The sequence below is a fragment of the Astyanax mexicanus genome, chromosome 20 (assembly GCF_023375975.1).
Source record: "Astyanax mexicanus isolate ESR-SI-001 chromosome 20, AstMex3_surface, whole genome shotgun sequence".
Taxonomy (NCBI): Eukaryota; Metazoa; Chordata; class Actinopteri; order Characiformes; family Acestrorhamphidae; genus Astyanax; species Astyanax mexicanus.
The window spans coordinates 29,738,746-29,765,047 of NC_064427.1; the positions used below are offsets into that span (position 1 = coordinate 29,738,746).

Consider the following 26,302-nt stretch of genomic DNA (forward strand, 5'->3'; position numbering starts at 1 on the left):
CTTTATGTGGATTCTGCATACAGCATCACGGCATATCTGCAGGGTATAGACAGTGATTCATGAGCGAGGACACTATGTACATGTTTTTGCAAGTTTAACTAAAGCAAATAACTATTAGACTTCAGAAAAGAGAAATATAGAAAATATATCATTGCTTTGAAAGGCAATAGAAAGCATAGTTATTTAGATCTTTAGCACTTTTATACAAATGATTAGTTAATTTACGATACATATACTTTTGGGTATTTTTAACTTATTTTTTTGGCTTTTTTATTTAATGTTATTTTTTTCTATTTAGCTTTTTTATTCTACATTTCTATATATATTTTATATGTCTTTTGCTATTTTTATTGTTTATTATTGTTTTTACCTCATGCTATGAAGCAACTTCAGCTGTATTTTATGCATGAAAAGTGCTATTTAAATAAAGTTATTATTATTACTATTTTGTATTTTTTTTTTGCAATATCGTACACAATAATTTTGTAATATTGTAATTTTGTATTACTATTTTTTGATACAAAGTCTTTATATGAGTATTGATAAGTTAATGTTGTTTACAAAATAGGCAAAAAATTACATTTTTTTGTTTCTACTTTTCTACTATTTACAACTTAAACCATTCTTTTTTTGCACTAGTATTTTCTTTAAATTAATAAAATATTTTCAGTGTTTCATCATTTTGGCAAGAATTGTACTAAATACATTATTGAAAATATTTTGAAATTCTTTTATGAATTCAGTCTTAGCTAATAATACATAAGCAATCAGGAAATACTGTAAAGAACTACAAATCACATCCTGGAAACCTTTTATTTCAGGTTTTGACACCTTATCTAGGCATTTCACACATGCTCACGCACTTATACACACTTCCAACCCCCCCACCCTTCACATTCCCTCACCACCACACCCCAACCTGACACGTATCTGCAGCTCTTCTGTTTTTCTCACTTTCATCTCTCTCACATCAGTGTGTGTGTGTGTTTACTGTGAGAGCCGAGGGATTCCTCGTCCTGAGAGACTGATTACAGAGAGATGATGATGTAACTCAGTGCGTGACTCATTCGTCTCAGAGCGTCTGAGCTCAGCTGCACGTCAGCTGTAACCAGGGGAAGACTAACTATCATTAGTTATGTAGGTCGCATTAAAAACACATGCGGCTCAAGCTGCCGAGGCTTTCCACGCACACGCTCTCGCTAGGCTGGTGCAGGTCCAGCACGGAGCTTCTGAAGACAACACACAGTCATGCTGGAGCTCCACAACACACACTTGTCAAATCATGTAGATACTGTATATGAGCTGTGTGAGACAAACTTACATAAAAATATACAATAATAACAGTGATTTGAAGGTTTGTACAGATTTGGGTAAATGTGTGTATACAGTCATGTAGTTGCCTTGTTATAAGAATCCCATTATATTCAGATTATGAGATACAGATGTTATGTGTAGAGATAAAAACTAAAGCATTTAGAGCATTTAAAATAAAAATAAATGTGCCTAAAAGGGTTTTTCAATTTATTGCTGTAAAAAAACCCCACACTTTTAGCTCCATATTGTACATACATTGAAAATAATCACTAAGGGAACAAATAAGGAATCATGTTGTAACTTAAAAGTGTTAAACAAACCAAAATACTCTTCAGGTGGCTCTTATCTAGGGTGCTGTTAACTTGTGATTCCTAAGGCTGGTAACTCTGGTGATAAAATCTCTTGACAAGTGCAGCACCGCTGTTAGCTGAAAGACATTCCAGGTGACTCTACCTCATAAAGCTGACTGAGAAAATGCCAATATGTGCAAAGCTGTCATCTAAGCAAGAGGAGCCTACTTTAAAGAATCTAAAATATAAAGCATATTCTGGTTAGTGTATCACTTTTATTGTTTACTAAATAATAATTCCACATGTTTTTCTTCTAAGTTTGGATGATTTACTGTATTTTACGCACTATTAAGGAGCAGTAAAGCCACTCCGCTGAAGTACAGCTTTATAAAAGAGTTTTAGTGACGTTTCTTCAGCACCGAGGCTGGAGGAGTATTAGCATTAACCATTAACCGCAGCGTTAGCTCTTTTGCCGTTCAGAGGTGGGTATATCGTACTGTAGTTTGCATGTTTACAGTGTTAAAACAAGCTACATAGGACTAACCACTACGTGATAGAGCTCTGCGTTACCAGAACACTCAGGGTTCATCAGTGTAGCGCTGTCAGGGGGAGTTTACTAGCACTAAACACTGCCGACCACGGCTAGCGTTGCTGCTAACTGCGCTGCTGCTAACCACACTGCTGCTAACCGCGCTGTTGAAAAAATTGAAAATCTAAACTTATTGCAAATAAACGAAAGCGCTTTACTCTCTCAAATGAACAGTTCTTCAGGAGAGAAATCTGTGTAGATTAACATCCAGCGCTCGTTTGACTTACAGTTCTGTTTACTTAGGCGACATTAGAAGGGAAACAAGACAACACCTTTGTTCTTTACTATTTACACTTAAAATGTGCCTTATAATCCAGTGCACCTTATGTATGAAAATAGACCAGGAAATAGACCTTTATTGGTGTGCCTTATATTCCGGTGCAATTTATAGTCCATAAAATATAGTACTACATGTTACTAGATGTTTAAATACAATCTATATGATTTAAATGTTCTATGTAAATGTAGGTGATTTTATAGGATGCCAATTTGGAAGCAATAGGAAACACAGTATCTCACACACACAATAATGCAAAGTTATGTGTCCATGTCAGGAACTTACGGTACGCTGGTCGGCATGGGTCGCTGCGGCTGCTGTCATTGGAGTGGTTGCTGGAGACGGAGGACACGCTAGAACTTCGGACGAAGCCAAAGGCTGCCAGGCGGGCTGGGGGCAGCCGGGAGTAGCCAGGGGGACGCAGGCCCGACTGAGCCGGCTTGGGCAGCAAGGACTTCACAGGCAAACCTGAAGCTGCTGCTGCTGCTGCCGCCTTCCTCTGATCTGAGAGAGAGAAATGAACAGGATACAGTAAACTGTCCAGCAAAAATACATGACTTCAGTGTGCAACATGTAAACAATGGCCTTTACACCTCTTTACCACTTTCATAAACTGGTAACCAGGAGGACTAATGGTGCAAACCTTGAACCAAGAAGGTGAGTGAGCAGTATGTCTGTTGTTATGTTTTCCAGGAACGTGTTTCTAAGAACAAGTGTTCTATGCCCAAATCACAGCTTAATTTACTTTGGTGATCAAATTTAACCATGGTTTCTCACTTGTTACTACCGGTGTATTACACCATGTGAGCAAAAGAAAGCTGTTTAAAACAGGTAATAAATCACCAGATGAACATTCTCTCACTCGGCTTATGTAACTATATTGTAAAATGATGTTAAATTAACCATTCTTTAGTAAAGGTGATTAATTGAACATTATAGTATGACACCCCTATAAACATAGTCAAATTTTAAAAGTATTAAAATAAGTCTTTAATATATGAATTTAACACACTATATAACATTCTAGACTGAATGGTCCCACTCACTGCAATATAAAAAGAGAGATAATCAATTAGAGTTTATTCAACACCTTATGGAGTCATACAGCTCTGAAAAAAGCTCTGCTATTTATAGGTATATGTTTGAGTAAAATAATTATCATTATTTTATTCTATATTTTATTCTATATTCTATAAAAATAACAAAAAAGATGCATAGATTTCATGCCTCAAATAATGCAAAGAAAACAAGTTAATATTCATAAAGTTTTAGTTCAGAAATCAATATTTGATGGAATAATCCTGGTTTTTAATCACAGTTTTCATGCATCTTGCCATGTTTTCCTCCACCAGCCTTACACACTGCTTTTGGATAACTTTATGCCTTTACTCCTGGTGCAAAAATTCAAGCAATTAAGCTTGGTTTGATTGATTGTGATCATCCATCTTCCTCTTGATTATATTCCAGAGGTTTTTAATTTGGTAAAATCAAAGAAACTCATAATTTTTAAGTGGTCTTATTTATTTTTTTCAGAGCTGTATAATAACTCTATGTAACACTTATTAATGTTAACAACTCTTGTAAGTGTTAATTAAACATAACACTTCATATGTTGCTTTAAATAATTTTTTAACTGTTATTCTTACAATATATTACAACAAAGTATCTATGGAGAACTAGGGAAATCTATGGGAAATTATTGGGAAATATTATGTGAAATATTAAAAATGTTGCTATACCACAGGAAGAATTAAACATTTATCCTAAGAAACTTTATTTACACAAAGAGAGATGGGGACAGCTGGTCAAACAAGCTTAAAAATAGCAGTTTACTGGTAGAGACCCTTTTCCACCCTCCATCCCAACACTAGGGAGGTGAATATCTAAATAAAAGTCCAGTAGTGGAACCACTATAACTGAATTCCATACAGACAAATATAACAAAGACACACACAAACACACACACACACACACAAACACACACACACACATCCCCTCATTTGGGTGTCGTCCTCGACTCCACTCTTTCATTCACAGCACATGTAAGCACTGTTGTAAAAACAGCCTTCTTCCATCTGCGTAACATAGCTAAGATTAGACGGTCCCTCTCTCAATCAGCTGCTGAGCTCCTCATTCACGCATTCATCTCCAGCAGGGTAGACTACTGCAACGCCCTATTGGCTGGCATTACCTCTTCTTCTGTCCACAAACTCCAAATGATTCAAAACGGTGCTGCTCGGTTGCTCACCTACACTCGCACTCACGATCACATCACACCTGTTCTTCAAGATCTTCACTGGCTTCCTGTTAAACACCGGATTCACTTTAAGATTCTCCTACTTACCTATAAAGCCTTAAATATCCTGGCACCTCCCTATCTCTCTGACCTTCTTCATCCCTACAAACCTTCCCACTCTCTCAGATCCTCTACTGCTGGGCTTCTAAATGTCCCGTCATCCAATCGTCGTAGTTTCGGTGATCGGGCTTTCTCTAGGATCGCTCCCCGACTATGGAATTCTCTTCCAACTGCAGTTAAGCTATCTCCCACTCTTCCCATATTTAAATCAAATCTTAAAACTCATCTATTCTCTCTTGCTTATGGTCTCTCTTCTGCTTAACATTATGTTTGATCTCACATACTATAGTACTGCTGAGTTGGAGCTCCACTGTAAATGTTGTACCTGTATTGTCTGTGTATTGTATATCTGTATCTTTGTACCAATAATTGTAAGCGTCTTTGGGTTTTAGAAAAGCGCTATATAAAAATAAAGTATTATTATTACCAACAACATAAACCCTCATAATAACCAAACATTACATTGCCTTTAGATGAGAGTATGGTGTGTGCAATGCCCACCTTTACTTGTAGTCAATATGTGTGTCTGTTTAAATATTGGTTGGGTAAATAGCTTCAGCTGCCTTCCCACCTGGTTTACAGTTATTTCTGTTACTGTAAATTACAAATGACACAGTGACAAATTACTCACTTGAGTCGCTGTCTACACAGTGGCGTCACTGCTCTCGTTTTACATTACATTAAAAAAAAAACAGTTACTGTCAGTGATTTTCTGTCAACATACACTGCAGCTACAATTACAGTTAGAGCTAGCTTAGCTTTAATTCCTCCCTGCGCACAGCTGCGCAGTCGAGAGGCTCTGTTTGCAGTCGTGCTCCTCACCTCCTTAACTGCTCATTGCAGCATGAATTATTCAAATACCAGTATTTACTAACAGTGTAAATTTGAAGAACAGTAAATGACACGCCATTCCCCTCAGTGATTACATACAGGCTTGTGTAAATAAGGTTATATAGAGTGAGCTTTGCTTTTTACAGTGTATGTGTGATTAAATAAACTTGAATTTATTGAGCATAAAAATGTTATTACAGTAATTATAAATGTTATTTTAATCTTGTTTTAGTCTTTTTCTCATCCACTCAAAGTAAAGCCAATAAAATGGACAATACGTGTAAAAATCAAGGGAGTGTTATTAATGTAACAAGAAACATATTATGCAAAATTCACTTTTTGCATGCTTTTGTAATTCCTCTTGGGTCTCAACTGTCTCTATAAACACTTTAAGCGCGAAAAGATCCATCCACCACATACAAAATCCATCTGTTTTCTGAGTCAGCTAAAAACTTTGGTATGGAATCCTATGCTTCTATGAGCTTTTTGGATGGCTCCCTTATTGTGACTGCATAGACCACCCAGCACCGTACTTCGTCTGAGGGAGGGATCTGTACCTACTGTATGTGGCAAGCCAGCAGATGAGGGAGATGTAGATACTTGTGTGCTTCTTATGCACAGTTAAGCATGCATTAGGTTGTTCGTATTTTGCCATTTAGTACAAGCTAACACAAATGTGTTAAACGCTCAGCGTAAGCAACAGCTTTTTTGGATAAAAGTCACAGAGCCCTAAATTGGCTTATTCTGAAAGGGACTGAAAAAAATACCTATTCTAACTTGTATAAAAGGAGGTATAATATGTACCCTTTAAAATGTTACACACTGCTTTTGGATAACTGTATGCCACACCTGGTGCAGAAATTCAAGCAGTTCAGCTTGGTCTTATGGCTTGGGGTCATTCATCTTCCTCTTGATTATATTCCAGAGGTTTTCAATTTGGTAAAATTGGTCTCTCTATCCTAAAAAATCCAAAAATTTATGTTAATACATCATTTGAAAATGAAAACTTCTAAACTTCTAAGGGTTAAACACTTAGCCCTCTGGATCTGCAGCACTATCACTCCACCACAGGCCTGCTGTGAGAGCCAGCCTGACAGCAGCCTTCAAGCTAAAAAAAAAATCTCCCCACTAAATTCTCCTCAGCGTGAGCGAGCCAGAGACACCTAACATTAAGCTCACCCCTGTCGCCCGCTCGCTGGACGGACGATGGGGAAGACGCAGCGCAGAGATTCACAGAGAGCAGGAGAATCAGTGAAGTGAATCTGGACACCCACAGAGACATGCACCATAGCTGTGGGGGGTGAATTTAGGGGCCCACCCTGGCCCTGCATGAGGTAATGATTTGGGGCAGCTGGAGATAAAGCTCTTCACTTCACCTCCCCAGGGGCCATGGCACTGGAACACTGCAGAATGCATTCAGAATGAGCATCTGGAGAGGGACAGGATTCTCTCTCTTTTCTTGACTTTCTTTCTCTTTGTCCCTCTCTTTCATTTGTCTGTCTTTCTTTTGACTCATCTCACTGACAGTGTTCTGTCTTTTTTCATCTGCTGTGTTTTATGTGCTTTTATGCACCAATAAAGAACCCACATTTTTGGGAGTTTTTAGTCCTTAGAAAAAAAAGAGTGACATGGCAAAGGTCATGGGACATGGAAGTGGTATCATGTCTTTTCTCTTGAAAGCTTAAGGAATGCTGCCCTGACCTGCAGGATATGAGGGGTACATGAGGAGCCTCCTGTTTTGGAAAAGGCTGGGAATCACAGGGCATACAGTACAGTATATCGCAATACTGATATTTTTTCACACCCTTAGTAGTGAATGTGGATGTGAATTTGGCCATAGTCACCAGTCTGTTCCCACAGACAATTTTAGACAGATGCCATCAGTCACGATCATTACCATCCACTGCGCTGTCCCCTGGGAGTGGTAATGCCACCTGTGATGTATTCCTAGTACACCTGTGACACTGGATTAAAGAATGGTAAATACCCATATAACTTCGGAAATGTAGTGTCCCATCAATTTAACACCAACTTTTAGGCTGATTTTATAACTATTTTTTATAATAATTTCATCATAATTAAAAAAAATGGGCATAGCTCAACAGAGGGGTCTAAAATAAGAAGAAAAACTGCATTTCATGACAACAAAGCTTAGCTTAACACAGAATCTACATTAGATCTTTGTCTACAATAAGACAAAGCTGTCTCAGTCATAAAATGAAATTGATATTTAAAAAAATATATAAATTAGCTTAGACATAATCTTATATTTTACTAAATGTATTATTTTTGTTGTTAAAATTAAGTAAATATATTTTTGTTTAACAAATTTATGACTAATTTTTTAAATGTGCAAACACTTGAGCTGCTTTTTTATGAATAAAAATAGGTGTTGTATGAATTAAGCTGTTATTATTATTCTTCATTCCTTTGTTTCAGGGATGGATTGTAAAGGCGACACAAGCAGACAGACAGACACACACATCTCACAGAGAGACACATACACACACACACATACACACACTCACACCCAGGGCCATCAGGGTCTTTAATGAAATTGCAGCCAGTTTTCTCCTTGGAGCAGGGGCTGTGATCATTAAAGATAAATGTGCTCCAGCTTCCTCCCGCCATCTCTCTTTTTCTCTGTCCCCCGTCCCCCACCTCTGCCACCCCTCTCTCTCTATCTCTATCTCTCTCTCTCTCTCTCTCTCTCTCTCTCTCTCCACTGCAGACTAGGGGGGAGATTGATGTCTAATAAACATTCATTTCCAGTCGTCGTGTCACAGGCCTCTGCTTTCCTAGACGAACACACAAATGATTCATATGCCATTGCTCCACAGATTCCCTAGTTTTTTCATTTTTGTCTCTATTTGTGAGGCTGCGGATTTAGAGACTTTGAGCTGAAGGCAACAGTTTTTTTCAGGCATTTCCTGAAGCCTACAATAAATGGGGTAGCGGGGGAGTCAAGTGTGAGTATTTGAGCTAGAGAGAGAAAGAGAGAGAGAGAGAGAGAGAGAGAGGGAGAAAGAGAGAGAGAGAGATTTTTTTAATTATGGACTGAAGCTAAGGAATTTGTTGATTTGTCACCAAGCGTTAAATTTCATGAATATATTATTCTGAAGCCTCACTTTTTCTGCTGTGAGGATCACTGCAATTAGACCAATATAAACCCTTTTAATGAACAAAGAATTGTTGAATATAGAAAATGCTAAATAATGCATAAAACAAGCAAGTGTAAACAGTTAGAACTATTTCTATTACAGTAAGAATAATTAATATAACATGTAGTTATATCAAATCTTAGCTGTTCATGATTCAAAATATTAAGCAGCAAATATAGAAAAAAAAACATCTTGAACATAAATCTTTTAAAACATATCTGACCATAGTAAGGAAAAATATTTTGTACTATTTTTAAAATATGTTTAATTTGAGTTCATTCAAAGAGCTTCACTGTACCATTTATGACACAGCAACTCACAGTAGCCAGGCAACAGGTTTATTTAACGATAATCAAAATGATAACTAATATGATATTTGAAAACACATTTTTACCCAATTTTCCTCTTTTCCCATTTGCTAGGACATGAGAGACATGCATTTAAACCAGGTCACACGCTCTCACCTTTCATTTCTCACGCACAGAAATCACTAGGACAACGTCCACCAAGGTACACCACTATTTCTTAATTGTGAGTTTCGAAGAGTTCAGAGGAAGCTTGCCACACACCAATCAAAAAAAATTAAAAAATGTAGCTACCCAACAGCCAATCAAAAAATAGCATTGTTATATCTGGGTAAAATTTACGTGATTCCGCCAACAACTTTTCAAAGAAGACACTGCAGACCAACACATACTGGACACCATATTGGATGAGTAGCCTACAGTACAGTAACTCATCTGATCTCATCATTTGATTTGTATTCCCTGATGGAAATAATTTCGTAAAAATAATGGGAGATGATGTTGGGGAATATTGTCTCCAGCTAAAAAATAAACTCAGTTTGACCAAAGTCTCTCAGCTTTTCACAACACTGCAACACATAATAAACTGTGAGTCAGTGAGTTTCACTTTGAGGCTAAATAAAAGGGTTCTAAATAGGCTCGTAAAACAATATCTGGACATTTTCATTACAAACCAAACTCATATACTTTGAAAATCGAGAATCATTAAGATCAATTTAATTATTTTGACTGTTTTTGATAAATACCAAAATATCATATTTAATAAATGTCACACAAAAAGTAACAGATTAATAAGAAATAATAGGATAATAAAATTATGGACTAACATCCAATCACATGATTATAGAGTTTATACAGTCGATATATACAAAAACAAAATTGATTAATGCTTTATCATAGACAAGCTTTCTATATTTGGGCTAAAATAATTAACATTTTTATTTATTAAAAAATATAGATGTTATCACAATACTAACAGTATGGTAAAGTATCACAGTATTGCTCATCCCTAATTTCACTCATCTCCTTATTACCTCCCAATGCTGCAGGGTCATGTTACCGAAGTATGACCTCTTCACATGATCCAGTCTGCGGGACAGTCTCATTAACTACCGCATATCAGCATATTAACACTCAAAAAAAAAAATCATCATCTCAGCATATGCATCACTGTGCATGCCAACGTGTGCCTTGCCACTGTGGAGTGCACAGGCAGGCCAACCGGGCAAATACTGCCTGCCAGGCAAACACTGACGTTACTTAAGCGTTAATTGCTTTGCACTTCAAAGCTCTGCAGTGCCTCTGGGCCAAAGAGCACGAGAACCCCATCCATAAGCCTGATTCTGCATTCTGGCGTGAGCACAACATGATCATAATAATATGCAGATATGAATATTTTCCCCTTGGCGTGTAAATGGCTGATAGAAATAGTGAAGGTATGTGTGCTCCTGTGTACTTAACTCACGACATGCATTAAATAATTCATATCATGCTGCTAATATCAAAATCATCCGTCAAAATGATTAGTGCTACATAAATTAAAAAAGATCATTTAAAAGTACTTCTGGTCCCTTGAGTTGAGAATTTATTGGAATCCTATTATTGATATAATCCTGAGTAGGCACATTTTTCCTCTAGGAACATTTTCGTAACAATCTAGCAACAATTGATCAAAAGTTTGAAATCAATGTTTTCAATTAAATTATTTTAAGCTGTCCAAAATCCAAAAAATAAGTATAACAAATGTAAGTTATGTGTGTCTTTATGTGTTGAGAATCTGGATACGGTCAGAGAAATATTACCCAGACAATCACAGCTCTTAATAATTTTGTAAATGGTGTACAATTGTTAGTTTGTGTCTTTTTTTCTTCTCATTTTCATTAGGCCCTGTGATCCTGCTTAATTTAAGTGATAAAGTGCAAATGATATGTTAATGAGGAAGTTGTACATAAGCTGTTTCATTAACTGTGTTCAAATTACGTACCAATACTTCAAGTACTGAGTAAAACTAGAGATGCACACATACGAGAATTCTTTAAAAACAAATTTACTTTAAAAACAAATGTAACAATTATATGTCTTACATTTTAGCTTTGAACCAACTGTATGTAAATAATAAAAATAAAAGGTTTATCCTGAGAAATTAGTTTTTAAATTATTTGGATTCACAGTTATTTAGCTAACTGTTCCTAAAAGAGAATTAGAATCTTCTTTTTTAAACTAACAAGTTATATAAAACTATAGATTTATTGAATCTAACAATAACTTTGTCAGCAAATATCGGTTTGAAATATCTAGACATCGGCCGGTGCTGATGATTCTAAAATAAGTAAATATCGGCAGATACCGATATAATTCTGATATCATCATGCATCCCTAGGTCAAATATCTAAGAAGACCTCATGATATGTTGGCTATACTAATCTATAATATACTAATATAAGTCACTACTGATATAAGAACAAGAAAAGAAAAAAGCAATCTTTGAATAGTATCATACTATTCATGCATCTTTGGGCACACACACCCAGTTGGATTAAGTTTTGGAAGCATCATTTCCTACTCTCTCTCTCTATCTCTCTTTCTCTCTCTCTCTCTCTGTCCCTCTCTCTCTCTCTCTGATCATCAGCTGCCTCTTGGGAGCAGACACAATTCTTTAGAGAAGATCCAAACGCCTCCGCATCAGATCAGTTCAAAAGTCATTTCCAATTAATTTCCCTATTTTTTTCTCACTTGCAGCCTAGTCTGTGTTTGGTGCATTGCAGAGGAATTAAAGAGGCATTACCTAAAGGCTCCGGGGGGCTGTGCTTAGATGGGGTCACTGATGAGGTCACTGATGAGGTCGCTGGGAGAATCGCTGCTAAAGTCACTGATGGGGTCACTGCCTGCACTGGTTGATTGAGAGCCAGAGGTGACTTCTGCCCTGTAAAGATCCTGGTCTTAGCAGCAGCGGATGGAGCCCTGTTGACAGCACCCACTCCAAGCTGTGGTCTGAGGGTCCGCGGGGGCCGGAAAACAGCTCCTGTCTCTGGTGTTACGATCAGGCTTTCTGGTGGATCCTCACTTCCACAAGCCTGTGGTCCGAGGGTGGCAGGAGACCTGCCAATCTACAATATTAGGAGAGTTTAGGGGCTTGTAAAGCCAATTTTATGAACTTTAGAATGACAGTACATTAGCAAAGAAAATATCTCTTTTTTTATTATTTTTATTATAGTTTCTACAGTTTCAGCATTTTAAATGTTCCTAGACTTCTTCATGTTTTTAGTTAAATAACCTCTGGGTTTACTGTAAAAAAACAAAAACAATATTGAAGCACTACTTAGCAGGTAAAAACAAACTCTTACGGAGAAAAGCTGCCCACGTGCGTGTGTAATAAAGCAGCCTTGCAATATGATGGCAATAAGAAACAAAAGCCAAAGTATTACAGTCTTATAAACACATTACTGAAAACAGCCAATGCAACATTTAAATGCATATGTATGCATATTTCTGCAAAAACTAGGGAAGCACTAAATATTTGGTAACCAAGCATTTTAGACCAAAAATAGCACTAAAAAAGGCACTTCAGGTGTTTGGTTAAACAAATGAAATGACTGAATAATTTATAGTGAACAATGACTAATTTATTCTAGGTACAATGCAGTGTTTCCTCTAGAATATCTTTCAGCAGCAGCAAAAATGTACTTGATTCCAAGAGCAAAAACGAGACTGAGCTAACACAGTGAATTTGGTCTGTCATTTGCTGTGCAAGTAATCCAGCTTAGAAAAACAGCAGCTTCTCAATTAAAACTCTCTGAGCTGAGGCTGGCCACCATAGCAAAATATATGAAGAGATACATAGTATTATGCTTTCTTGGTTTATCTACCACAATGTTAAAAATGTTCTGTGCTAAAGAATTATTAAAAAAAAAATCTTTTTCCTTAAACAGCAAAATAAAAACAAAAAATTGTCTATTTAATTCATGCAATGACATTCCTGTGAATTCCTTTTGGCTAAATATATAATTTTGTTTGGTTTCAATATCGGCCAAAAATGTTAATGGTGGTGCATCACTAAAAAAAAACCTTGAATGATTGTCTGTTGCCTATTTTTTTGCGATCAAAGATCATTACATACAGCCATTTAATATTTTAAAAACACACAATAACAAATAATTTTATAACAGTTTAACAGACAATATTGAGTATGAAATGTTGATGCACATTTTACTTGGTGTTTAATCTGCTTCAGCTAACATTTTTTTTTAAATGCAGCCTTATAAATTTCATTAAATTCAATGCCAATCCTGTTGCATGCCCAACTTGCAAAGAAACAGTGAAAATTGTTTAACAAATGACACTAAATACTACAAGTTTAATTACAGTGAAATGAAAGTCAATGACATCCATATGATACTGATGATTATGGATGATGACAGAAGCCTACATCTATCATATGACTTCACTTTCCATTTTTAATGAAAATGTATCTTGCAATGGCAATGATTATAATAATTACATGATCAATGGTTAATTACTTCTACACTACTGAATGAATGAATGATGTGTGAGTTGTGAGTTGCTTACCCCTGTAGGCGGGTACTTGTTGCTCAGAGAGCCGTAGAAGCTGTGTGTCTTGCCAGTGGCTTTTGGGGGCATGGTGTGGCTGGGAGCCTTTACTCCAGACACCATCATCCCAGGAGAGAAGAGGTGGGCTTTCTGCAGCTCCTGACGATACTTGTCATAGAGCAGGTTGGAGGCACTAAGCACTGGAGCTCCATCAGACTCCACTGTTGTGGCTGGTTTGGAGTTCGGAGCAGGGCTGCAGGCTAGGAGTCTGGTGGGTAGTGAAGACACTTCATAGGGCCCTTCGGGAACCTGAGGCTTCGGCTGTGGGCTTTTGCGGATGTAAGTGATTATTTTAGGGCGAACACTTTTGGGCTTTGGGGGGCACTTGGGTGGAGATGTCTCAGTAGAGCCTTGCTGGGGTGCAGTGTTTTGGACACTCATGTTTATGTTCGTTTTGACTGGAGGCCTTAGGCCAGAGCTGTACCCTTGAGAAGCACCATATCCTAGTTGAGGAGCTCGGGCGGGCACTCGGGTCCTCACAGGCGACATTGGAGTACGTTTCTGAGGAGATCCTGTGGTCTTGGGAGAAGGGGGTGTAGAGGGTCTAGTTGGGCTGCTGTAGGCTCTGCGGTTAAAGTGGCTCTTCCTGTCCAGAGGGCTGGCAGCATGCTCCGCAGATCCTTGCCTCCTGAGAATCGAGCCAGATCTGGCACAGGTCTGGCTGGTGGTTTGGATCCCTGAGCCTGCGCTATGAGACTGGACATTACTGCTGATCTCTGCCGGCTCCTTGGGGTCAGTCTGATGGCTGCTAACTTTTGGACCTGTCTGGTCTGAGAAGCGGGATGGCCGCTGTTCTTGCTTCACCTCTGTATGTCCTAAATATCCTGAGGTTAGCCTTTGCTCTGTCTCGGGAGAGAGTGGACGTACAAGCTGCCTGCGAGAAGGTGGTACTCTTTCAAGGTTTTTCTGGAATTTTGAGGAGAGATTACTCTCTTGACTGATTTGTTCCTTGTCTCCACTTCGCCCTTGCTGGTCTGCCAGATAGTTGCCATTCTTGGCACTTGATCTACAAGGTTCCTGAGGCAGTGTTGTGGAATTGTAGTTCTGGTCTACATCCCTGGGCTGTTCCCTGCTTCGTTTTGGGATGAAGACGAGGGATTGCTGTGTAGCTTGTTGCTGGATCCTGCACTTGTCTGAGGTAGGCTTGCTAGGCAAAGAAGAGGGAGGCTGCTTGCGTCCTGCACTGTCGAGGGCACTGGCCAAGCTTCCACTGAGGCTGCTGACTGCTGAGAGGGTAGAAACAAAGACATTGTTCTCTGAGCCGCTACGTCCATCTCTCAGGCTTCTTCTTTGCCCAGACCGAGAGACTGAGGTCCTGAGATCCAGCGGCTGAGCAGTCTGATCTGAATCGATGTCTCTACTGTTGTTCGCATTTTGATCTGTCCTTAAGGAGTTTCCTGTCTCAGAGGATGCAAGAGAAGACCGTCTCTGATGGAAGTCCTTCTTTTTTCCCTGCGGTGCATCCTTCAGAAATGCTTCAAGTTCCTGACACTCTAATAATTCAAACTCCTCCAGCTCTGGGTCCTCACTGCGGGCATGTGTGCCCCAAATGATAATCCTTTCCTGGGCACTGCTGTGGGACAACAGGGGAGGCACAGGGCTGTCACCCTCATAGTGGCTTTCCTCCATTGAGATTTGGTTGGCATTAGCATCTCCGTCAGCTGGATATAAAGGCTGCTTGTTGTTGTTCTTTTTTTCATGTAGTCTATCTTGTGGGACCCCAACTTCCTCTTGCACACTCATGTTGTACAAATGTTCTCTCTCAACAGCTCCCCTGCACTGCTGGATCCATTAAAGGGTTTCTCCCTTCTGGGCCTGCAGGGCTTTCTCTTCAGCCATGGAGGGAAAACCTAAAAATCTAATCTCACATCTTCTCTTTCCTGGCAGTGAGTCTTGACTTCTTTTCTCCTCTCAGCTGGACAGTATGCTTTATGACATCATATTAGCAGAAAAATCCTTAATCAGGATCAACCAGGTGCCTCACTGTGCCTGAAAAGAAAGGAGTAAAATTAGACACAAAAACAGCATTCATACAGAATTTTCCTCACTCAGTTTGTGGGAAACTGTTCGTACATGCAGCAATAGCAGAAAAAGCTTACTGAGATTTATCCTTGAGGGGTTACTTAATCTTCATCAGGAAGATAAGGAGCTGCTTGCCAGCTATAGACATTTCAATAGAAGAAGAAAAATCCTTGTTTGGTTTCTTGGACAGATTTTTGGTTTACTGCTGTAATCAAAATGTTCTCTCTCTCAAAGCTTATCTTAACGATTTTCTGAAGAATTATGAAAACATTACAAATATAGACATCACTCTATGGTGATTGGATAGCAAACAACCAAGCTCATTCTACACTGTCAAACAAAAAGGGTGAATTACAGGTAATTGGGACAGTTTTTGAGCTTTCTTGCCATTAATGGAACAAAACAGCCAAACAAATGATAAGCATTTCTTTTATGCTGATGATGATTTTGTGGTTTCATGGCTAGCATTAAGCAATTGTCCTTTTTGTTTCACTGTACACAAGAAAATAAAACTTGTATAACTTAACTACTTGACCTCACGATCATCTTGAAGTCAATCAATCATTATTAATTCACCATATCTGTAAAAAAAATTAAAATGCTCTCTTTCTGTCAGATTGTTTCAATTAACAATATCACTGTATTGTAATATTACTGTCACGTGATTTTCCAAAGATAAAATCAAATTTACAGAGAAAAGTCTGTATTTAATTAGTTTACAGTGTAGTGTAATATGTCTTAAATGTTAATTTATGTCTAGAATAATAGATAGTATTATGGGGTTTTACAGCATGAGACAAAAGTCTGTGAGGTTATCTCCTTGATGAAAAACAGTGGAAACAAATAACACTACTAAAACAAATGATGGCATTTAGCTTGCAATTCAGTTTCCCAGACTGCCTGGAAAAATTCCACTTCACTGAATTGGCTCTCCTAATGCATTTTGATTTTCACACTTTAATCCACTTTAGGCTTTCTAGTTAGGTTGGCCTTGGGTATATATCTCATTTCATACAATCTTACATTAATTCAGGTCTTTGTAGGTGGCCTATATCGGAGGATATTAAGGGAATGTCAAATGGGAGGTCTACTGTTGCGATATCGCATATTCTGCAAGAACCTCTGGATGATTAAGAGACTGTAGGTTTTATTAAGGGATCGTAAGGTTTTTATATTATATATATCCAATTGATTTTGATTAATTAAAACGTGTGAAATGAAGGTGAGGGCAAGGAGCTTTGAAATTAAATAGCTTTCCAATTCAGAGAAGCTTTTGGCTTCCTCCCTTAATAACAGATGGCAGTATCTTCTGATTTAGTAATTGCGTTTTCAGATATCCGTGACGGTTATATACGTGAGAAGGAAAAGGAAGTAGTTATAATAAATGAAGACTGATGAACTGCATACTACTGTCTGAGGGGAAAAAAAAGAGAATTTGCAGATGGAACACCTGCTTGTCCTGAGACATCCCTGTGGGCTTAGTGTAGGACAGAAAGGAAAAGCAAAAGAAAGACTAATAACAGCAAGAAAGGCTTTGTAATAGAACAGACTGCTCACAGGGGGGAAACAGAAGACAGCAGTGATGGTGATGGTGGGGTGAGGAACTATGAGAGAGCTGCTGAATACAGTGTGGAGGACAAAAAGTAGATTGAGCCATAAATTTGTCAGTTCAAGTTACTTTTTATGCTCTACTTGCATTCATTAAATAAAGTAAAGCATTCAGTTAATCACAGTTTATATCAGTTTACTATCTTTAAAATCTTTACAAGATAAAAGATATGAGATGTTTAAGGCTGTGTAAAGCTGTGGAGTAACATATTTAACTAGCTGGCTAGCTATCTCAACTTTACAGCTGTTTTTGAGCTGAAAGATACGAGCTGTATAGGACCAGAATAGGTATTTTAACTGCTAGCTAGCTAGCTAACTCAGCCTTATTGTTAGTAAATAAACATCAAAAGAAAGACTATTATCAGCAAGAAAGGCTCTGTAATAGAAGGCGTGAAAAAAGCTATAAGAGCACTGCTAGCTATATAGAATGTGGGAGACAGCCAGCAGGTAGAGCAGACAAACAGTAGGTTCAAGTTACTTTTTATGCTCTACTTGCATACATTAGCCAAAATAAAGCATTCAGCATCATTAATCATGCTTTGTATCAGTTTACCATCTTTACAAACTTAAAATCTTTACAAGCTGAAAGATACGAGCTGTATAAGGCTGGGGGAGTAACATTCACTGAGGTAGTTATTTAGCTGGCTGAAAAGTACAAGCTAGATAAGGCTAGGCTAGTAATTTAGTTAGCCATTTTGCTAACTCAGCCTTATCCTGAGCAAATAAACAGCAAAAGAAAGACAAATATCAGCCAGAAAGGCTCTGTAATAGAACAAACTGCTCACAGGGGGAAACAGAAGACAGCAGTAAGGGTGGTGGGGTAATGAAGCTATGAATATGCTGCTGTTTTACATTGTGGGACACAGCCAGCAGAGATCCACCAGCAAATGGCAAGTTCACATTTATTTTTTTGCTCATAATTTATGCACATTTAAAGGAAATAAAGCTTTTACGATCACATATTTTGCTTGCTATTAGCTTACACTCTTTTTAAACTTTACTATCCTCACTGCTTAGCTGTTTTTAAGCTGAAAGCTGTACAGATGTAAGTTAGTTTATTAATATTTGCTGAGGTAGCTATATAGTTAGCTAATTCTGTCTTAGCATTAGCATAGCTAAAGGGTCATTATCAAAATCCAGTTCCTTTTGACCCTCAAAATAAAAAATACTTAATACTATTCATTTTTTGACTATTTATCATATTGTATAAGACCTTAAACTACACAGAAATTATATTTTGATATGATAGTTTAATTACTTTATATTGTTACTTGTATGCATTTGTGTAACTTGCTATGACAGAGTGGACAATGACAGGCTGGACAATTTTAGCGAAAAATAGCATTTGATGTAATTGTGGTTGACCTACAATTGCAAACTTTTTTTAATGATTAATGGAGATCTTGTTTAGTTTCAAATATGATTTTCTATTTTTTTTTAAATGACTATATATTAATATATATTAATATATAATGTAATGGTGAAAAACCACATCAACAAACTGTATGAAAGGCACAAAAAAGTACTTTAAAGTGACTTGTAATAATGTGTTAATTCAGAGTATCTTGAAAACATACTGGTAAACAGAGTTTTGTATTATTATTATTATAATTATTATTATTATTATACTGTGGACACAAATGTAACAGAAAGGAAAAGAAAGGCAGATAACAGCGAGAAAGGCTTTGTGATCAAGCAGACTGCTCACAGGGGGAAAACAGCAGACAGCAACAGAAAACAAAATAGCAGCCACATTAATCAACACAGGCTTCACCATGATAAAACTCAGACTGACACCAGCTGTCAGGTTCTAATCATAATACAAGCTAGAGCGTGTAGAACGTAGAACATATTTCATGTGTAGAAGACAAAAACACAAAGCAAGGACAGTAACATTATCCCTGCAGGGGCTTCTACCATGTGCTGGTCTCGCTGACAGTGTGGGTGGGCTGAAGCTTAGGTGGGTTATAACCAAACGCAGCATGGAACAGATCTGTAAGCGGTGCAGTGAAAACGAATGATGTCCTGAGAGAAAACCTGAACGATTTCCACTTCTGCACGGCTCTGCTATTTATGTCAATGGGCTTGATTAATTAAGAAGCTGCAGTAACGTGGCAGAAAGCTGGATCCACACCTCTACACCCACAGACTCATCCATCTAATGACCAGAAGGCCAGTTATTGGCTAAGCGCACTCCTGGAGATCAGAGAATGAGAACCAATAGAGACTGCAAAGACTGACAGAACAATCCATAATAAAGACATTGAACTGGGAAACGATCCTGGAGACAGGTATATTGATACTGCAGCACCCAACATTCAAAAAGCTTCACTCATGCAATACTGCAGGATGAAAGCTATTGCATACTGTCACACAAACATGTGTGAATGCACACGGACATGTAGGTGGGCTGACATGGTATAAAATCCCTACTTTGCCTTATTATGTTAGAATCTTAGATATCCAACATTTACTTCAATCATGCACCCGACAAGCAGACATTTCTATCTGAGCTTTGGGAACAGCCTTTCTTTCAGTTTAAAACAAATCTTTCTTCTGTGTCTATGCTTTTGAAATGTGTGCAGCATGTGTTTTTTTCATTATCGTGGGCAGTGTATGCTTCTTTAAGATCTCAATGTGCATTTCTGCATTACTGCCACCACACACAAGTGTACTGGCACAACCCCAAAGCCAAAGACCCTGGCTTTTGGATTTGGTGCTGACAACAGTTGTTATGGTCCTTTTTGTCTTTTTTTTTAGGTGTACACATTGTTAACTTCTTCCAAAAAAGAATTGGAATACTGATTCATCAAATTACTGTACATGTTTTCACCATGTGATGGTACATTCCAGATGCATCCGATCCAAAAATTTAAGTTGACACCACTTCTGGACATGGTTAACATAAGGAATTTACTTTTGAAAAGTTATGTTTTAAGTGCCATTTGTGAATGTAATTCTGTATTGTAGTGTTTCACAAAAGTTTGCCAATGTACTGAAATTTCTCCTGGTTCCTTGAATTGTTTAGTGATGGAGTTTAGGTCAATATTTTAGCTTATGGCCCAAATGACCATTTTAAGTCCCATATTTTGTCATGGAAGCATGGTAAATACTTCATATTCAGAGGCAGTTGTTTTGGTCAGTGCCGTTTTCTCACTGTTTTAAATTCATACATTTTTAATATATGTAGTCTATGTTTCAGCTTAGTTATGTAAGCCATTTAATGGCTAATACTCCATTGTAGTGTCATCTTCCTGTTGACCTTCAGCTTATGTCAGGTTAGAGTGAAAAACTCCAGTCATGTTCTCTGAGATTACACCTCAGAGCACATCATCAAATCTCAGCTGAGAAGGATGACAGGGCTGAGATTGATTTGCTTGACAGGTAGCTGGTGTCTATAGACATCCTGCCTCTAAAATGTGTTCAATGACTCACAGTGTGCACTTAGTGTAGTGTTTCACTATTTTAAGTCAGAAACTCTCTTTTGAAAAGCTTTTCATTTTTTTTACTGAATTTGTGATAATATGTTATCTAAGGTATTGTGTAAGTGGAGATTTCAAACTGGAGATGCAGGAGACATAGGTGAAGTTAAAAAAGGAGAGGTCTGGAAGGAAGGAAAATGTACCCAGAGACCATGCTGTGCTGTAGTTAAACACAAACTGCCTTGCAGCCATACACACACACACACACACACATAAACCTACTCACTGTTTCTTGTATTGAAAATGGTCAAAACTGTGTCAAACTGTAGAAAACAGTGTCCAATAAAGATTTCATATATTTTTTTTTTCCATAAGTATTCTCTCATCATATTGTATGATTCATTTATGCATAAAATCCTAGCCTCCTGTCTGTTAAGATCACTCCAGCTTCTTAACACAGTGTGACATTTGCTTCTCATTGTATTGTTGTTCTGGTTATTATGAAACATATTTAATCATATATGTTATTGAACCTAGGGGGTCCTTATTGTAAGTCACTGAGTGCAAAAACTATCCCCTTAATATGATTTCCTCTCCTGTTCAGTTCAATATCAGAGCACGTTAGTGGACTCTTTGACTGCCTATTTCCTCAGGTGTTTCACGGACAACCAGGCAATTATTCCACACACATCTTAGGAAGCTATGATTCACAGAAACGAGTGCCAAAGGGGTAGCCGCTGGGTTGTCAGGAATGCTAAAGGCCCATCCATATGCCTTGCAGGTGGGTGGGTGGGTGGAGTGTTTGCTGGAGAAGCTTGTTTTATATGATCAGCAGCACGTCGCTGTCTCGCTATTCACAGCACTGCCGCTCTCTACCGCCACTGGCTCGAGTGTTATTTATCCTGCTAATTGCCTGGTGGAAAATGTGTGACTCTTACTAATGTATGTGAGTGGGATGTTCAGCAGTATAGATTTGCACTGTGCAAATAAATCACCTCAATGGAAGGACAAAGGGCAAGATGAACAATGCACTGTAAACACAAACAAAGCAAATCTGCATTGTATTTAAATACAAAATATGCAGGATGCATTAGTTCTGAAACTAGGCTTTGCGATTTCCACTGGTTGTGGAAATGTGGTTTTCTGTTCAACAGCAGAAACAGTGAAGGGGAAAAGTTGGGAAGAATTTTCAGTAACAATTAACCAATCTCACGCTGAAGAACACGTCCCAAAGGGGCTGTCCTAAATTTCTTGCATGTTCGTGATCACCACCCTCCCTGTTTAGATAAAACACATCAGAACAGCTTGCAATTACATCGCTCCACTCCACTTTTCCGACCCCTCCCCACTCGCAATCAATCACACCATCTTTTGCCTGTCACACCTTGTTCTCACCTCAAAGAATGGGAATCAGAACAGATGGAGAGAGCAGAGGGATAGCAGAGCAGACAGCAGGGGTCAAAAAATCCACAGATGAATCATGTTAGAACTGATTGCAATGGACTAAAAGGAAGTATGTGTTCAAAATCAAGAACTCAGGCTACTTTTGAATATACTTTGAAATGTAAAAGTCTAAAATAGGCTTAAAATAAAAGGAATGAGATACATAAGACATTTAGTCCATTAAAGCAGTAAAAAATTGTCAAGCGTGAAGATGTGAGCAATTTAAACCAGGGTCAATTTATAATGGCTAGAAAACTATATGCAAACATTCTGTATTAATTAAAAGTATGGATTAAAGTAGGACTATGTAGTACTTTAAAGCAATTAATTATTTAAGAACTTTTTTTATTTTAAGTGACTTTTAATACGTGTGAATAGAAAGAACAAACGAAGACCCAAAAAAAGGGGAGGATAAGGGGAAACAGAGCACAAAGGGAACAGCAGAAAAGCATCAGCCTATTTCGGTTCTGTCACTTGAAAGAGCTGTCAGTCAAAAACAGCGTCTTTTTTTTAGAGTGTGATCGATGTTGGAACAGAGGACTTTTACAACCTGGGAAATTCACAAGGGGTGGAAGACACTGTTTTCTACTGTAAAATGGGTTCTTTAGAGGCTAAACTCTTGAGAAATTCAGCTGTGAGGATAAATCACAGAGGGAAGACTGCAGACTGGAGTATTAAGAAACAACATTAAGAAACAATTTGTGTATTCATGTTTTGTTGATTTAATGCTGTAAATCTTATTCTAAAAAGCATTTTCCATGCAGTGACACCATTGGCTACTGACCAGTGCAATTCACTGTCAAATGCTGTCCAAATTGGCCAAATCACTGGGAGTCTCCAGTAGATTAATCTACTGCACTTGTACCCAAAAACATCTTCATCTTGGCAACAGTTTATGCCAAGAAATTACTCTGTGCAGACATTTCAAACTTGTAATCGCAGATTACGGACATGGTTAAACATATTTTTGAGTAAAGCTTTAAGTGGCATTCACAACCATTCTTGACTTACAATACCAGTCAAAAGGTAGGACACACCTACTCATTCAATGTTTTTCTTTGTTTATTTCCTTTTTTACATACATCAAAACAATTAAGGGACACATATGGAATTTTAAAAAGTGCTTGACCTCCACAATTCCCTGACTAAAACCAAACTGAGATGAGTGATTTAAGATGAGCCGGAGCTTCACCAGCCAAATAATCTCTGGTCAGTGGTGGTCAGTCTCTTTTTTCCATTTACAGACAGAGCAAAGGGTGGCTGATTAAACTGTGCAGCAACAGATGGGCTACACTCGGTGACTGTAAACCTACAGAGTGAGTCTCTAAGGTTGATGTCTCCAATAAAATAGCAAAATCACTTTGAAACAGTCTATAAAAATAACCTTCCTTTTATGTGCTCTTTCATTCTTTGCTTTCTCCTGTGTCAAGTAAGACAGTACAGAGGATAATCAGTGTGACGGCAGGGCAGCAGAGAGCAGGGCGAGGAGCAGGCCAGAGACGGGAGGAGGAGATGAAGTCTGCTGGCCAGGTTCAGAGGCTTGTTTGTGGAGTGGCAGACACTCTTTTGCCCCCACTGGAGCTAATTAACCTTGGCCTAAAGATAGCAACAGAGACCTCTCAGAGCAGAGGTGAGGAGTGCTGTCTGAACTCGCCTCCAATACAGCCTTTCACACATTTAGCTTCTGGCACATTTCATTAAGAGCTCTTTCTCTCCCTCTCTCTCTCTCTTCCTCTCTCTTCTCTTGCTATCTGTTCTGTCCATTTACATCAAACTCTACTGTATTCCACATATAGAGTATACTGCCATGCCAAAAGTCTTGGAATAGCAGTGTGTACATTGATTATGTGTATATATACAGCTCTGAAAAAAAAATAAAGAGACCACTTCAGTTTCTGAATCAGTTTCTCTGATTTCGCTATTTATAGGTATATGTTTGAGTACAAATAACATAGTTGTTTTATTCTATAAAATAAAAATATTGTCATTTAGCGCATTTATTTGCAGAAAATGAGAAATGGCTGAAATAACAAAAAAGATGCAGAGCTTTTAGACCTCAAATAATGCAAGGAGTTGGAATATCTGGTGAAATAACCCTGGTTTTCAATCACAGTTTTCATGCATCTTGGCATGTTCTCCTCCAACAGTCTTACACACTGCTTTTGGATAACTTGCCGCTCCTGGTTCAAGCAGTTGAGCTTGTTTTGATTGCTTATGATCATCCATTTTCCTCTTGATTATATTCCAAAGGTTTTCAACTTGGTAAAATCAAAGAAACTCATCATTTTTAAGTGATCTCTTATTTTTTCCAGAGCTGTAAATATGTATTATTATGTAGATCCCCTTTTTCCTTTGATTCGTTCAGGCATTAACCATATAGCCAGCATTATGCTTTTTAGTAATATGTGCTTCCAACACACTGTACACTTATTGCCTAATATGTTTATCCCACCCCTTGACCGTTGCCAGCGTAACAACATTATCATTGCTACTAATATTACTTTATGTAAGTTTAATGTTATGACTGCTTGGTTTATGTGTAATATTCTGTGCGTGCATTCTTCACAAAGTCCCGATTAAACCCAAAAAGATTGTCTCCATACATACAGTTAGCCTCTACACATGATGAAATAAAGCAATTTCTATTGGGCCTTTCTTCGGCAGAGCTTTAATTTCCCAGTAGGTTCATGAAATTGCAGTGCAGTTTCTAAGGAACAGCAGCGTCAGGAGTGCATCACGTCAGGAGTGGGCCTCAGCAGCAGCTCTGCCTTCAGGGATACAGAGCAGAAACAGCTCCCAGCTGCCTGAGTCAGGAGCAATCCACACCTTCAGACGAACTACACTCCACTCATCCAGCGCCAGAGAGTCTGACCAACTGCCCCCGTTCCACTGAACCTCACTTAATAACAACAGGAAATGAAATGCGGGCGCTTCTCAAATTACCCAATCAATGCAATGAACTCAAGGAGACGGCGCTAATTAAATGAAAGCATGAGAGCTCTCAGCATTATTGATGAGGCTCAGAGCTCGCCTCCATATTTCTGCTGTCACTTAGCCGCGGCACGAGCCGTCTGGACAAGAACAGGAAAGAGATGCTGGGCTGTGCCACTGCACAGGCTTAATTCAGCGAAACTAACGGTAATTGAACGAGCCGCTCATCCTGTCACAAGCCGGGGATGTGTATGTCGTTCATTACTCAGGGAAGAATCTTGGGTCGAAGCCACAAATGAGCAAAAATGTGTGTAATGAACAGATACAGCTGAGGAGGAAGTGTGAGAGTGTAGTGTGATTTCTACACCCATGTCTGGAAAACAACAGTGGTGATGTCACCAATACAGATTTTAAGGAGCTAAAATTCTGATTACAGATACAACTATAATATTTTCACAGTAGACTACCTACTAAAAAAGTCAGTTCAAGAAAAAATTTGCTGGTAACTGGTTTTGGATTGTCTAAGCTGGTTCTTGATAGTAAACGTAGTTGAAATCTGGCCATCCAGACATCTAAAAACATGCCTTATGTTGGTTAGCTAGCTTAGGCAAGCTCTTAACCAGCTTAGTGTATGTTTACATTTGAGTTTGTTTGACCAACTAGACCAAGCTGGAAGGACAGATTTCTCAAACCCCATCCAAACCCCAAAACACAACTGGCCATCCCACTCCCCATTTTTTTCATTGCAGTGGTCACCATTTAATTTCATTTTTTACACTTTCTATTATTCCTTATTATAAGACCTGACAGTTAGCTACTGTCTATGTCTTTGTCATCAGTTCGGTGCATCAGATTGTTTTGAACAGCTTAATCCATAAAACACAAATAAATAAAGTTTTTTTTTTACAAAATGTTTTCTACATAATTCTTGTAGTGATTATAGATATATTCTGAAAATACCCCACTGTTTCCTCTTCATTTATTTAAAATAAATAGTTTAAATTAATTGCTTTAGTATTGTATAAAATTGCAATCTACAGAGAATGAATTGGAGACATATAGAGAGATGATAATGCTGAAGACCTTGCTGATAATTCCCATTATGATTTTCTTAGCAAAGAAAGCCCAATAACATAAGTGAGCCA

The 26,302-nt window shown here is 38.1% G+C and overlaps 1 protein-coding gene across 2 annotated transcripts in view; it reads right to left on the minus strand.

Annotated features, from left to right (window-relative positions):
- The window catches only part of mtus2a (microtubule associated tumor suppressor candidate 2a), a 105,646-nt gene that overhangs the window by 50,969 nt on the left and 28,375 nt on the right, over positions 1 to 26,302 (minus strand). For both annotated transcript variants that reach the window (XM_007252460.3, XM_015606674.3), the window contains exons 2-4: positions 13,690 to 15,720; positions 11,909 to 12,230; positions 2,756 to 2,974 (exon numbers count right to left, since the gene is read on the minus strand). In XM_007252460.3, the coding sequence (XP_007252522.3) occupies positions 2,756 to 2,974; positions 11,909 to 12,230; positions 13,690 to 15,474 (2,326 nt within the window). In that variant the 5' untranslated portion in view covers positions 15,475 to 15,720. The remainder of the gene's footprint in view (positions 1 to 2,755; positions 2,975 to 11,908; positions 12,231 to 13,689; positions 15,721 to 26,302) is intronic.